At 45.1% G+C, this 14,564-nt stretch overlaps 1 protein-coding gene across 5 annotated transcripts in view; it reads right to left on the reverse strand.

The window, feature by feature from the left end:
• Positions 1–1,140: 1,140 nt before the first annotated feature.
• ODF2 (outer dense fiber of sperm tails 2) overlaps positions 1,141–14,564 on the reverse strand; it is a 33,081-nt gene continuing 19,657 nt past the window's right edge. For 4 of the 5 annotated variants that reach the window (XM_083422980.1, XM_083422979.1, XM_083422982.1 and 1 more), the window contains 9 exons: positions 12,924–13,033; positions 12,330–12,465; positions 11,630–11,740; positions 9,694–9,798; positions 8,438–8,596; positions 6,187–6,287; positions 4,055–4,217; positions 2,402–2,527; positions 1,141–2,076 (listed from right to left, as the gene is read on the reverse strand). In XM_083422980.1, the coding sequence (XP_083279106.1) occupies positions 1,903–2,076; positions 2,402–2,527; positions 4,055–4,217; positions 6,187–6,287; positions 8,438–8,596; positions 9,694–9,798; positions 11,630–11,740; positions 12,330–12,465; positions 12,924–13,033 (1,185 nt within the window). In that variant the 3' untranslated portion in view covers positions 1,141–1,902. Of the gene's footprint in view, positions 2,077–2,401; positions 2,528–4,054; positions 4,218–6,097; positions 6,288–8,437; positions 8,597–9,693; positions 9,799–11,629; positions 11,741–12,329; positions 12,466–12,923; positions 13,034–14,564 lie in introns of all 5 variants that reach the window. The other variant, XR_014507084.1, reaches the window with a different exon arrangement.

Genomic DNA, 14,564 nt, shown 5'->3' on the forward strand with positions numbered 1-14,564 from the left:
GCAAGTCCTAGGCACTGAGGCTTTTACCCACAGCGCCACCCGGGTCCCTTTTTCGCCCCATAGGACGCACTTTTTCCTCTCCAAAAATGATGGGGAAATGTGTGTGCATCCTATGGGGCGAATGCAGGCATTCGCTGAAGCCTGGAGAGCGAGAGGGGTCGGTGCGCACCAACCCCTCTCGCTCTCCAGGCTTCGCGCAGATCTCCGCAAGGCGCGAGAGCCCTGCGCTGGGCTCCCACAGCTTGCGGAGAGTTGCCTGTTCTGGGGGCTGGAGTCAGGGGAAGCTCGGGCTTCCCCCGCCCCAGCCCCGCGCCCGGGGGAAAATAATTTCCCCCCCTTTATTTCCCCCCAAAAAAACTAGGTGCGCCTTATGGGACGGTGCGTCCTATAGGGCGAAAGATACAGTATATATTGTATATGCATATATTATAAAGTTATAAAACAACAACAACAACAAAACATAGACCTGTCCATCAAAATGAAAGACTCTACCCTCCTCTCTTGAATTCTGGACAGTTTGACCAGTCAGCTTGGTTTCATTTCTGGAGGGCAGGAAGACAGAAAACAGTCGTTTTTCAAGGGGGTAGTTGGTGCTAAGACCTGAAGCCCATCCAGCTCCCAACAAGAGGCTGACACTCTTGCCTAAGGTTGGAAATAATTCACACCCTTGTGTGGAGGATCCCCAGATGCTGAAGAGGACAAGGCTCCTCAATTTGAATTAGCAATGTGGTTTTACAGAAACTCACTCATGAGTAGCCTAGCAAGCTCGTGCCCAGGGGTCAGCAACCTAAGGCCCATGGGCCGGTAGTGGCCCGCGGAGGTCATTTGACCGGCCCTTGAGCCACCCCCGAACCGAGCTGCCCACTCAAACGCTGCGCTAGATCAGCGTGGTGCGGGGACTCGCTTCCGCAGCGCCAAAAATCACGTCTGTGCAGAAGCAGAAAATAGCGGGGGGGGGGGGGGCACGTACTCCGGCCAAGGAGGGATCTCCGCGGGACGGATCTGGCCCAGGCAAGACAAACCTTGCTGACCCCTGCTCATGCCCCAATGTAGTGAGTATCAGTATGTGCAGCACGGGAGCAGGAACAGAGATGTTATTCATCACTTAAGAAAGCTAAAAATAACAGAGACACACAGAGCTTGAAAACAAAAAATCATGGGATATTTTACAAACAAAACATTACTGCTCAACACAAAAGTCACACATGAAAATCACAAGTGATCAGAGATATGCAGCTCTGGAAAAATGGATCCCAGGAACCTTTACAAGAGTACAGATAGTATGAAACACCTTTCTTTAAAAAGCAGGGCGGGTGCTTTTTCTCCTTCACATACACAATTACTGAAATCACACCTTTAAACTGATACTCACCCCTAGAAAAACGGGAATAATGTAATTAAAAGAAAAAGGAATGGTTTTCACACCAGCTATGTCTGGCCCACAGCATGCTGCTACCAGACACAACCTTTCATGGGTTCACAATTTTTCAGATGACAATTTTTATTATTACATAAAAAAAACCTAAATATTTTGTTCTGCATTCAACAAACATGATATTTGAAACTCATGGCATAGTGAGAAAATCATACACAAAACATTAATAAAATTAAAAGATGATTAAAACACTGCAGGTTACTTTCAAAACCTCTGTAAGGCACTAAAAGACAAGAAGGGGTGGTAAATGTGCCCCTTGTTGGCCCGCTTTAACATGGCTTATGATACACAATGCAGCCCTTAATGCCACCATATTACCGACATAAAGGCAGGATGAATCTCCCACGCCAACAATACGATGAAGATCCTGAGCTATTTAAGTTCCAAAATCAGATATGGCTTTGAAATAGGTCCACCCAGCCGAGCCTGTAGCAAGAGGGTCCTGGAAATTAAGGAACAAGGTTTGATCACAGTGGTGATCGAGGACGAATCGGGGAGGAAGATAAGGCACTGTCTCCAAAGACATTGGCGTAAGAGGACTTGAGGAGCTGCACGTAGCTTTGCATGCTTCGGTTGGTGCTCTCAGACTGTTCAAGACGATCCTTCAGGTCATGGAGGCGGCTTTCATACCGACACTCTGCCTGCATGAGGACGAACAAAATGGTTGAAGCGGGGGAAATCACTGCCACACTCAACCCATTTCCACACCAGATCCATTATGGATTCTTCAAATAAGCAAGTAGCAGTTCACCATGCCAAGCAGAAATTCCAGCCTGCTAACCAATTTAGCATATCTTCTATGCTCCCAATCAGTTCCTTGTCCTCCATCCTATTAAAAAAAATCCCCAAAACCAACCAACCCACACTCATCTACTTCCTTGCCTCCCTATCAAAACACTAGATGGGATGGACCTAAAAGTCCTTAAGAGAGTTAAGAGAGCTGTGCTGCTGCAGAAAGCCACTCACATCATCTTTGCTCCGCCGCAGCTGATTCAGTTCCGTCTTTGTCCTGCTCAGTTGAGTTTCCAAATCTAGCATCTTGGACTGGGCTGTTCTCTCCCTTGCTGCTGCTCGTTCCCTTGTTTGTTCCAGCTTTTGCAGGCAAGGCAATAGAAACAAGACAAACCAACGTTTTAGGTTTTAGCAAAAAAACAAAAAAGCATCCCTCAAGAACTTTTGGGGAAAGAGAGTGGCTTGATTCTAATTTTCCAAAGCTTCTAAAGCCAGGAAACATTTTAAAAATGTAGCACTCACTTTCCTGTTATATTAGAAACAGGGTTAATCTACATATGCAATGTTGGCAGGGGAAAGAGCAACAAGATTGGAGGGAAATTTTTGTCCTCACCGCCCTCCCCCCCCCCGACTAGAGTTGCTTTACAGCCAACACACGTTCTTCACACAGACAAACATGTTCTTCAAAATACATGCCCACCTCTCAAGAGTTTGCAAGTAAAGTAACAGGTGTAAAGAACTTGGAGAAGTAATATGTGTGTATTGCGGGGAGGGAGCATTGATTTTACTTTAAATATCTAGAGACAGTTCAAGTGGCCCAATACATTATTATCTTTGCATTTATACTTCCCCGCTCTTCCCCACCAAGCTCACACTTCTAACATGAAAGACTAAGAAGAAAGAAAATCAAATCACAAACAAACAAACACAGAGACAGGAAACTTCCTGGGAGCCAGCAGGATATGTAATGGCTAAGTGTTTTGCTTACACTGGAGAGAGCTGGGACCCTATCCACCCACAATTTAATTGAGTGCTCTCTCTCAAGCTGAGCACATCTTCCAGAGCTGTTATAAGGAGAAAAGAGGCTCCTTGCATGGGCTGCTCTCAAGAGCTCCTCAAAAGTAGGATGGGATGGAAGTGTATCAAATATACATGATCTCCTACTAGGGCAATAGGGAAGGGCTCTTTTCAACCCAATTCCCTGGTGGGCAGCCTTGGGGAAAGCTGTGGCAGGGCTGGCTCAAGACATTTGGCACATAGGCGAACCACAAAATGGTGCTCCTCTCCCACCACCAGGGAATAAAGGGCGAGTGAAGATCTATATTAAGAAGGGGGTTGGGGAGAATAAAGATCAACATTGGTTGGGTGGGTGCCTGTTCTGTATCACGCTGGGTGGGTGAAGAGCCCAGGAGACCCCAGAGGGCAGCCCTGCCATTTGCTCCCTAGGGGCAGGTGACTAGCAGTGCCTCCTGCTCACCAGGAAGCTGCTGCTGCGGCAACAGGAGACACAGCCTCTGAAGGCTGAATCTGCTGCCCCTGTGGATCTTGCTGCCTCACCTCATGGGTGCGATGGCCAAGGCATGTGGAGGGGGCTACATTTCCAGCCACAGACACCTCTGCCTCCTTCCAGGTAAGTGAGGCATTGCCACAGTTCAAGGACACATTCCTGCAAGGAACTGCTGAGCAAAACCATGCAAGGAGGACACTCAGAGCAGGGTTGGAAGAAGCATAGAGAGTCCCAAGGACCACGTTTGGGATCCAGGGTTGAGATCCCCCCCCCCCCTTGTACTAAAGCATCTTCTCACTGCTCACTTCAGGGAAGAGAATTCCGCTCCCACTGCAATGGCAATGCTCCTTCAGACTCATTGCCCAGTGGGAGGTACCAACCTGCCTCTTGGCATCGCCAATTGCTATCTCCAGCTGGCGAGCCAAGGCGCCACATTCCCGGGTCTTCTCCTCTAGTCGCAGCTGGGCCTGATGAATCGACTCCTCCCTTTTCGCTATGACCTGGATAAATTCTATATTCTGACCGCTTGCTGCTTCAAGCTTCCTGAATTGCAACCACAAGGAAGATTCATGGGTATATGCCAATCAAAACAGGGCTCAACATTTAAATGGACTAGATGTGCCTGTAAATAAGTTTTGATAGGTGATACTTTATACAGTGGTACCTCTACTTACTTTCACCTCTGGTTACGTATCCTTTGGGATACGTATGTGGCAAACCCGGAAGTATTTTTCCGGGTTTTGCTGCGTGCACACGCACAGAAGTACAGTACCGCTGTGCGTGCATGTGCAGAAGCGGTCCTTGCAGTTGCAGAAACCTCGGGATCTGAACGGAGCTCTGGAACGGATCCCGTCTGCAACTGGGGGTACCATATTGTGTGTGTGTGTGTGTGTGTGTGTGTGTGTGCTGTATAGCCAATGTAATGCCATCCAGGGGCTGGTGGACTCTTGAGTCTCATCCAGTATGACCAAAGGTTGATGGGAACTGGAGTCCAGCAACATTTGAAGGGTATGATGTTGGCTCCCCGTCCCGCATAGGAACTGCAGGTGGCCAGCACAGTCATTGCTGCTTTGCCGATAAGCAATTTTCTGGAAACAACAACAACAACTTGTTTGAATACAATGTCTGATCAAGCCACAGCTCTAGTGAAAAGCAAACACAGGCCTATTGACAACACTGATATTGCAAAGGAATGTGCTAAGCACCAAGTCAGACCATCATTTCTGCCCAGCATCAGCTGCCAGCACTGCCCGCCTGCAGTTCTCCAAAGCCTTAGGTGGGAGATTTCCTTCCCCATCTTTCCCAGCTACCATGATTTTTTAGCTGGAGATTTGACTTCCAGACCTCCTTAATGTGAAGCCATCAGCAAGCAACAGCGGTTTGCAACAGAACATTGCATTTGTTTTGCTCTGTGTGTCTGCTTTAGTTCCAGTGCTTCTGAAGAGGTCTGGCTGAACGTGCTCTCACGAGAACTGATCACTAGCTGCTGCCCACAGGAGGAGATTGGTCCTAGGAACCAGCAGCTATCTTAAGAGGCAGGCTGTGGAAAGCATATAGCTACATAAATTGCTACAGTTCCTTGACTCCTCCCTCTAGTTTCCCCCCACCCCACAAAAAAGTATACTGTATTGGCCTGAACATAAGCCGCAACCGAATATAAGACGCACCTTTAAAATACGGGGGACGGGACACAATACCTGAATATAAGCCGCTCCCTTAAAATTCCGCAGGCACTCACACCCATTCCATTTTACCGTATGTATGTTTCAGCAGCGATATCGTAAAAGCCAATTCTTGTAAGGTCGCAAATTTAAGCTGCACTTTAACTTTTCACAGTCGGAATCTGGTGGGAAAGTGAGGCTTATATTCAAGCCAATACGATATTAACCTACATTTGGAATGCAAGAGGCCTTCACTTTTTGCCTTCCCAACACTGGCAGTGGCCTGGTTCACATGTCACAGTAAGCCAAAGCATGGCTTTGCGCAAATGCTGAAGAGGAGGAGATTGTGGCCATTTTGTTTCTCCCTGGTTGTTTTGCTGCTGCATCACACTGAATGAAACCATAGTTTGGCTTAGCCCAAACCCAGGCTTGTAGCTTAGCTCTTCCAGGCAATCCACAAGCCAGGAACTAAAGGACAAACCCTAGCAACCGCCAACAGTTAATCTGGAGAGAGTTAAAGTCTGACCGCAGGTCCAGAGTTACAAAGATCACTGCAGGCAGCAGCAAAACTCTGCTGTGACTCAGTTGTGAACTCCTCTCCTGAGCTCCCTATGTTCACGCTTAGCCATGGTTTGGGCTTTGCATGGTGTGCCAACCAGAACAACTGTCTTCCCCACCATCACCACCAAGACCAGCATCCATGACAAGACTACAGAGTTCCATACTCAGCACTAATACAGCACCTGATTGATCTATACGCACAGGAAAACATTTGCACAACACAGCCTTTCAGTTTTGATCACTCTGCTCCCATCCTTGACAAAGCGGCATCCTCCCCACTTGCTCCTAACCTCTCCAGCTCTTCAAGCTTGAGGATCAGCTGCTTGTTCTCTTCTTGGGCAGACTGATACCTCTCTCTCATCATCTCCATCTTGTCTCCCTGAAGCTCAATCTGAAATTTGATTTGACTCGATTTAATATTTGTATTCCGGTTTTCCAGCAGCAAGCGTTCAGCTCAAAGCAGCTAACATGGGCATTAACAAAGCAACAGACATCGCAATCACTATAATATCAAGCACAGCATCATATAAATAAAGCAAACGGCAACAATAAATCATCAAAACAATCAATACAATTAAATCAAACCATAGTAATTCAAGATATGAAAATGAAAGATTGGTTTAAAAAATGGGAAGGGGGAAATGTAGAAAATGTGTAAAGTCTTTAAGGCCTTCCCAAGCTACCAGTGACAGATATCTTGATGTCAAGATCTCCCCAGGCTTTATTTCCTAGAGAAACAAGAATGGAGTCATGCAGAGAGAGACAGAAAGACAGACAAAGAGTGAAAAGGACCAGAAACAACTACCATGTTAAGTGGACCAGGGCTCATTTGGTGCTTATTTAATGTTACTGTTTACATTGCACCTTTCTTCTTCCACCATGGAAGGTCAACCACATGTGGTTTCCAGGTACTGAGCAGACCCAAAGCTACTTAGCTTCAGCAAGGTGATGGCCTTGTGTGCTTTAAGACCAATCCCCAGGAGCAGAATCTGATTTCAGTACCAGGAGGTGGGACACGGAGTAAAATTAAAGACAGCCTTCTGAGATAGGGGTCTTTGCCTCACCACTAAGCAACTATAATCAGCGAACCCCTTCACATACACCCTCAACCCCACTGGTCAGAGGATGGCTGCAGGGCAGGGATGAGCCCAGGCACCTCCTGTTGCACACATTAAGCCCTGTACGTGTTCCTGCTTTTGTGGCCTTTTCAGAGCCTATTTTGATCCAGCATGAATTTTTTTCTTCTCAGCGCTGCACAAATGAGCCGCCAGCCACCTGCAAGCAAAGTGAAGCACACACAGATTGAGGCAAACCCCAAAGGAGAGAAAAAATCACAATCACAATCTCTCTCTCTCTCTCTCTCACACACACACACACACACACAAACAAACACACACACAGAAGGAAAAGCTTATGGAGCTGAGCAAAATTAACCATGGGTTGCTAAAAGATGAAGTTGCTTTTGACAAGGAATGGAGGCTCAGGTGCTTGTGGTCAGGTACATGTTATGCTGGTTTGCACCCCATACAAAAATAAAATAAAATAAAATCTTTGCAAATTAATATTAAAAAACCAATATCTGATTTAAGCTGCCAAGAGCTTATTACACATGGATTTACTATGCATAAAGATTTATGGATCAAAAAGAAAGACTTTACAAGAATTTGGGTCAGTTTGGAAGCACAGTACAGCAGCTGTAAAATTAAGGCCAAAAAGGTCACACAGAGAGGCTTAGGGAACCAAGCGTTGACTGTCAGAAAGACCAGAGGACTGGAACTTTAGCAAGTGTAACTAAACCAGTCACCATGAGCTGAATCTCAGAAGCTCCCCACCACCCACAGCCCAGGTTTTTGCTTTCAATTTTAGAACATACCACACTTACGAGGATGTGTGCATTTCAAGACTGAACAACACAGGAGGAGAAACTGAAGTGAGTGCATGCTAAGAACTTCAGTTTATATTTTCTTCTTTAAAATGAAAGCAAGCAATCCTCAATGGCATAGGTTGCACCTTCTCTTCCCCCACGACAAGATAAATAAATTATGCAAAACAAGCCAACATGTGCAAATATTCTGGTAGGCAGTTTTGATTCCTCCACCCCACTCGGTGCCTAGAGACCTGCCTAACCATATTCAAATTTTCATCCCTCTCAGTCATGAGGACTAGAAATTTGACTTTTTGTTGATGAATTTAAGTTTCTAGCCTGAACTGCAATTACACAGAACCCTGGGAAACCTATGCATTGCCAAATAAAAGTGTGAAGGGGGCTGGTGGATCTTAACTGCATGCTTTCACAAGGCTACCCATTTGTTAACTTGCCAGAGGAGGTGTTGGTGGACTGAGAAAAGCAGCAGGCTTAAATGCAGATAGCAAAACAGCAAAACAAAGACATGCCACACGTCCTTTTATTCTGCAGTGCAGATGTTTAATCATTTCAAAAAGAGACGAGACAAGAGACAAAGATTGCATTTTCTTGATGCTAGAGGCTCATTTTGGTCCTCGGCTTGGGGTTCGTGTGGGCACCTTCTGCCAATCCCTTACCCGCTGACGGAGGTCTGTGATCATGGCTGACAGGTCCATATTTTTCTTCTCGTAACTCTTTAGCTGTTCCTGACACTCAGCCAGTTTAGACTCTGTGAGCTTCAAGATCTCGGGAAGCTTTTCTAGCTCAGCAACCTGACTCTGGAACTGCTTACGAGCCTGTGAGCAAAGAATGCAAGAAGCGGGTATTAAAGATAAGTTTGATCCACAATTCTAGATCAAGGGCCTGATAATATGTGAAGCTAGTAGATGCTTCTGGGAAGCACACAAGCAGGACCCAATAGCAATAGCAGTGGAGGTAAAGTAAAGGTAAAGGGACCCCTGGCTTCCTATGTTTATTTATTAAACTTTTAGGAATAGCTCTGCTGAATTAGACCTAGGCTCTAGCATTACGAAAGAGGATGAAAATCTTTTTTCCTATCTGTCTTATTTAACTCATGCCATCTTTTTGTGTCATGACATTTCTATCAAGTCTCCTATTCCTTGCCTTTTTCTAAACTAAAAAGCTCCAAGCACTGCAACATTTCCTCATAGGGGAGTTGGCTGTTCCAGCCCCTTGATTACTTTGGTTGTCCTTTTCGTCACCCTTGAATGCTCAATGTTCCCAACTCCACATCACAGCAAAAAAACCCATCTCTATAGCAGTCCTGCACATAAGCTGTATCTATGGAGTTTCACCCCTCGACACATGATTCTCCAAGGTTTTTTCTAGCTCTGCTAGCTGAAGTTTTCCAACTAGAGACGCCGGAGATTGAACCTGCACCTTCTGCATGCAAAGCAGGTGCTCTACCACTGAGTTATGACCCCCTCCTAAACCTAGATCACCATTCGCCATAATTTTACAGTTTCTTCAGTAATCTTCTATGGTGCTAATTATGCTGTGAATCACTCTGCCTGGACAAGATGCAGCATAATGAAACATCCCGTTCTGTTTCTTTTCTTTTTTCTTTTTCAAAAAAGCAGCAATGGAAAAGCCTTGGAGGAACGGGGACCCATCATGAACCATAACTTCCAGATTCTCTGCCTTTCCTTCCTTCTTTCTTTTCTTTTATTTTTAAAAAAAGAGTGAATCTCTAACATTCGTAGAAACTGATAAATACGATGCAAAATGTACAAGCAGTTTTCTTCTCATGTTTTTGTGAGGTACTAGCCTGCTCCTTCTCTTCCACACCCCACGAAAAGTTCCTGTGCAGGAGCTACAACATGTGAAACCTCCAGATTTTATGGCTCGTCTACAGCTTGGACCAGACACTTACATTTTCAATCTCCTTGGTCATTTCCTCTTTCAGTGATTTGTTCTCTTTCTCACAAAGCTCCAGTTTCACAGACACCTCATCAGCTTCCATTCGCGTTTTCAGCACCTGGGGAAAAGATGTTGGTGGGTTGTTGTTTATTTAAGGAGAAGACAAACATGTACAGCAGCCACATTATCAAATGGAACTGAATTAATCATGTTTCAATTTGGGTTTAGTGAACGCAACTGTGAGAAATCTGAAGAGAAAGTACTAAAAGTTTTGTTCACATAGACACTCCATTTTTTAATCAATCCTCAAAAAAAAAAGAGTCATTGCAGTTATGTTCTCACCTAAAGGAGTCAGAACTCAGAGGGAGACACACCCACCTGCCCTGCTGAACTGCTTTTCTCCATTTGTGTTAGAACACATAAACTCTACCTCTAACCCAGGGGTCAGCAACCTTTTTCAGCCGTGAGCCAGTCCACCGTCCCTCAGACCTTGTGGGCGGCCGGACTATATTTTGAAGGGGGGGTGAACAAATTCCTATGCCCCACAAATAACCCAGAGATGCATTTTAAATAGAAGCACTCATTCTACTCATGTAAAAACATGCTGATTTAGAAGGTGATTGGGCCGGATCCCCCAAGCCTTAGGTTGCCTACCCATGCTCTAACCTATACAGGTGCCTTTGGTTCATATTTTAGAGACAATTTCCTCTCTAAATAGCAAGAGTGGAATATAATTCTGAAATCCATACCCTACAGCTTTACTCCTCATAATTCCACAGTGATGGGCTCATGACTGTAGGTTAATTCCACAGGGGCCATTGTTCTGTGAATCACTCTGACTGAGCAAGATACAACATAATGAATCCTCCCATTGTCTCTTTAAAAACAACAACACCACACACCCAGCAATAGAAAAGCTCTGGAGGCACGGGGATCCATGATGAGCCATAATCTCCAGATTCCTAGCTTTTCTTTATAAAAAACAAACAAACAAACAAAAAACACCTCTAGCATCTGTAGAACCTGATATATATGAGGCAAAATGTACGTGGACCATTCTTCTGTGAGCTACTCCTGCATGCAAGCCCTTTATGCGTAGACTTTGAAAGAGCCCAATTTCACTACAAGGTGAGACAAACCCCTTTCAAGTGTGACAGTTCAGATAATAAAAAGGTACTCTAAATTAGTGGACAAGGCTTTTATACAGAAGTGCTCCAATTTGTTGGCTTTCCTCCTCATAGGCCTTTGCCAAGCTGCAGTCCTCTCCAGATGTTTTGGGCTACAACTCCCATCATCTGCAGCATCATACAGCTGTGCTGCCTTGGTCTGATGGAAGCTGTAGTCCAAAACATCTGAAGGGTCTTGGTAGAGGTTGTCATTTATGAGCCTAGCCTAAGCCAAGGCATCTGCATCACCAGAGTCTTTCAGAGAGAAGCTAAGCTCAAGTAAGAAAAGCCTTCGGAGACACCTGAGAAAACTAACCAGTTTAAGCCTATTTTATGTTCTGCAGCTCTCAAATCATTCTCTGTATTTGATGTGCATTTGTTCATTGCTTTTTAATTACTACCACAATTAGGCACCTCTCGGATTTTGAAATATTGTAATCCATCTTGGGTAGGGGTATTTTTATCTTTTTTAAAAAGACACATACCAATTCTACATTCAGTTCCCCAATAATAGAGGGCTACAAAATGAAATAGACCAACTTCAAATCCTTTCAGTAACACAAAGGAAGAAAGGCAGGTGCTTATCAGGTACCCCCCACCTCTTGCAAATATCTAGAAAAGAAATTGCTAAGTACTTGCTTAGACAAAAGACACAGAATGCCTGAAAACCAAAATGCACCTCTGCCCCACTCCCCAAGCTCCAGGGTTTTGGAGCTCAGCAGGGCATTCCTGCCAGAAGACGGAGAAGGAAAGAGAGTGCCAAAGGTCTTTCGAGAGCAATACCTGGTTCTTGTAACTTTCAATTGTCCCTTCGTAGTTCTTGAGGGATGCTTTGAGCATTGCTATTTCCTGCTGAGCTTTGTTCAGCTTTTCCTCCACCGGCAGAATGCTATTCTGGAGGGACCAGAAGAGAGACGTGTTCAGTCAGAAGAGAAAGGACTGCTGGGCTGCACAACAAGCATCTCCCTCTTGCTCTCATGAGAGAGTCAGTGCGGCGTAGGCAGTTAAGACTGTCAACTAGAACCTGGGAGACCAGGGTTCAAATCCTCCACTCGGCCACAAAGCTCACCAGGTGACCTTCGGCCAGACACTCATTCACAGCCTAATAGACCTCACCAGGTTATTGTGTGGATTAGAGGAGGAAGGGGGAGAAGCACGTACACCACCTTGAGCTCCTTGGAAAAAAGATGGGATGAAAATGCAATAAAATAAACTAACAAATCCCATTTGGAACATCTCTTGCACTATCTCCACTGAAATGATTAGAAGTTATTTTAAAAAATGCTCCTGTACATCCCACCAGGACGGTGGAGATGCCCCTAGCAGACCTAGACCAGCTGGTGCCCTATGTATGTATGTTTAGGACTACAACTCTCAACAGTCCTAGCTAGCATGATTGCGTTATGCTGGACTGATGGGAACTGTAGCCCAAAACATCTGGAAGGCCCCAGCATGGTGAAGCTGAGGACGTTTCTCTACTAACCTTCAACCTCTCATTCTCCATTTTTAATGAGGTGCTTTCTGTGACCTGCCGGTGCAGTTTGTCCACCATGCCATCTCTGTCTTCCCGCATCTTGTCTTCCATAGTGGTTTGCTGTTCCATCAAGTCTGAAATACGGCTTAAATACATGTCAGGGAAAGAGACATTAGCCCAAGGAAGAAAGAAGCAGTCTCAGTTCAAAGCAGAATTTCACAAAGATGACGATCTTTTTAAGGCACATGATTCCCATATAGCAGAAGAGGGAAACCTGTGGCCCTCCAGATGTTGAGGAAACAGTCATGGAGGAAACAGAAATAACAGAGAGCCAGGACATATGGCCGTCACCTTCTTAACTAACTAAAAAGAGAGTAATGCAGTGATGGGGAACCTGTAGCTCTGCAGTGTTGTTGGACTTTACATTCCCTCTGCCCCAAACAATTGGCTATGCTAGCTGGGACTGATGGAGCCCAGTAGCTTCTTCAGGAGCTACAGGCTTCAGGAGCCCACAGTAATCTTTTGGATCTGAGTGCTGTGCTGCCTCCCATCCATCCCTCCACGCGAGGGAGCCAGCTCCAAATGGGACAGCACAGCTCTCACCTGTTCAGCATCACAATCTCGACTTCCAGATCACTTTTGTCTTTCACCACCTGGTTGTAGCGGCTTCTCCATGATTCCAAGGTGGACAACGCCTCAGCAACATAGTTGTCCTGCCAAGCAAGGCAACAGGCAAGGTTAGAAGAGCAGCCACATTGTTTGGCATAGAAAACAAGAACTCATCTGACACCCCACACTCATGACAAGTTGTACAAAGCAAATACAATGGACCTTCGGGTAACATAACTTTTGGGTTGTGAACATGGCAAACCCAGAAGTGTATACGTCCGGGTTTTGCCGTGTACACATGCACAAAAGTGCTCTATCGTGCCACGCGCCTCATGTTGTGGCCTTTTTGAGATACATAAGGACCTCCGGAATGAATTAAGTTCGTATCCGGTGGGTCCACTGTAGACTTTCACAGCAGCCCTGTACTTCTAGCCACCTTCAGCCAAAGCCAAGCCTAGAAGATCAAGGCAAGCCCAATACAGATCAAATGCTCCTCAATGTCCTAACCAAGTTAAGTGGTCAACAGCATGCTCATTCCCCCCTTCGCAGATTCTCCCCTTCTTTTCCTTTTCAGCTTTCACAAGGGTGGGACAGGGTTACATATGCAGCAATGACTTTGATTATACCTTGCTTTAAATCAAGAATTAAAAGCTATTTTGGTTGAGAACTAACCAGAGTTGTCATTTATCTCCAGTGCATCATAACACTAAGCCATATTAATGTTGGACAGAAAGGGAAGGTGAGAAGAACAGAAGGAAGAAGAAGAAGATGGGGAGGAAGTGCATAAGTCTATGGGCAGCTCCCAGGTAACATGTAACCATGGTTTACAGATAGGAAAACATTATACCCATTCCAGACAACAGAGGCTGGGAGAAGTCCCCAAAAAGTCTATTCTTCCTACCACTCCCCTTCTTCAGGACTCACTTTACAGTAGGAACAGTGTGCCACCTCATAGGGTTGTTGCAGGACAAATGGGAGAAAGATCTTAACACCACCAAGAGCAATAAAAATGAGGGTTTTTTGCTTACTGTCACATATTGTGTTAATATAAGAATACAAATCAAAATTCTACAACAGAGACAGCCAATGTGCCCTCCGAATTCTGTTCTGCTACAACTCCCATAATGATATGTCCACCACCAATATTTATTTATATAGTGCCACCAATGTACATGGCTCTGTAACAGAATCAGAGAAGGAATTCTACCCTGAAAGACATGCAAATATAAACCCTACTTTAAAATGAACAATTCATGAGTCATTAAGTCAGGTTCAGTGAAACTAGTTAATCAGACCTAAAGGCCTCAGGAAGTATGGTTTTTTAAAAGATCTGAACATAGAGAGTGATGTTCATCCCTGAACCATGTGATACTGACTAGGGCTGATGGTAATTGGAGCCTAACAACACCACACTGGCTACTTCTGCTGTAAAACAATATATACCCTTCCTGGAACTCCCAGGCCTCCTCCTCTGACTGTAACCCAATAAAATGTAAAAAGAGAAAGTCAGCAAGATGAAAGGAGGATGAAGAGAAGAAGGGGAGGAGTATCAGGATTCAAAGCTGTCCCAGAGTTCAGACATACTGAATTTACTACTAGCATCATGGCTATTAAATAGTATTTGTTCTTTAACTG

The sequence above is a fragment of the Podarcis tiliguerta genome, assembly GCF_965153285.1.
Source record: "Podarcis tiliguerta genome assembly, chromosome: Z".
NCBI classification, from domain to species: Eukaryota; Metazoa; Chordata; class Lepidosauria; order Squamata; family Lacertidae; genus Podarcis; species Podarcis tiliguerta.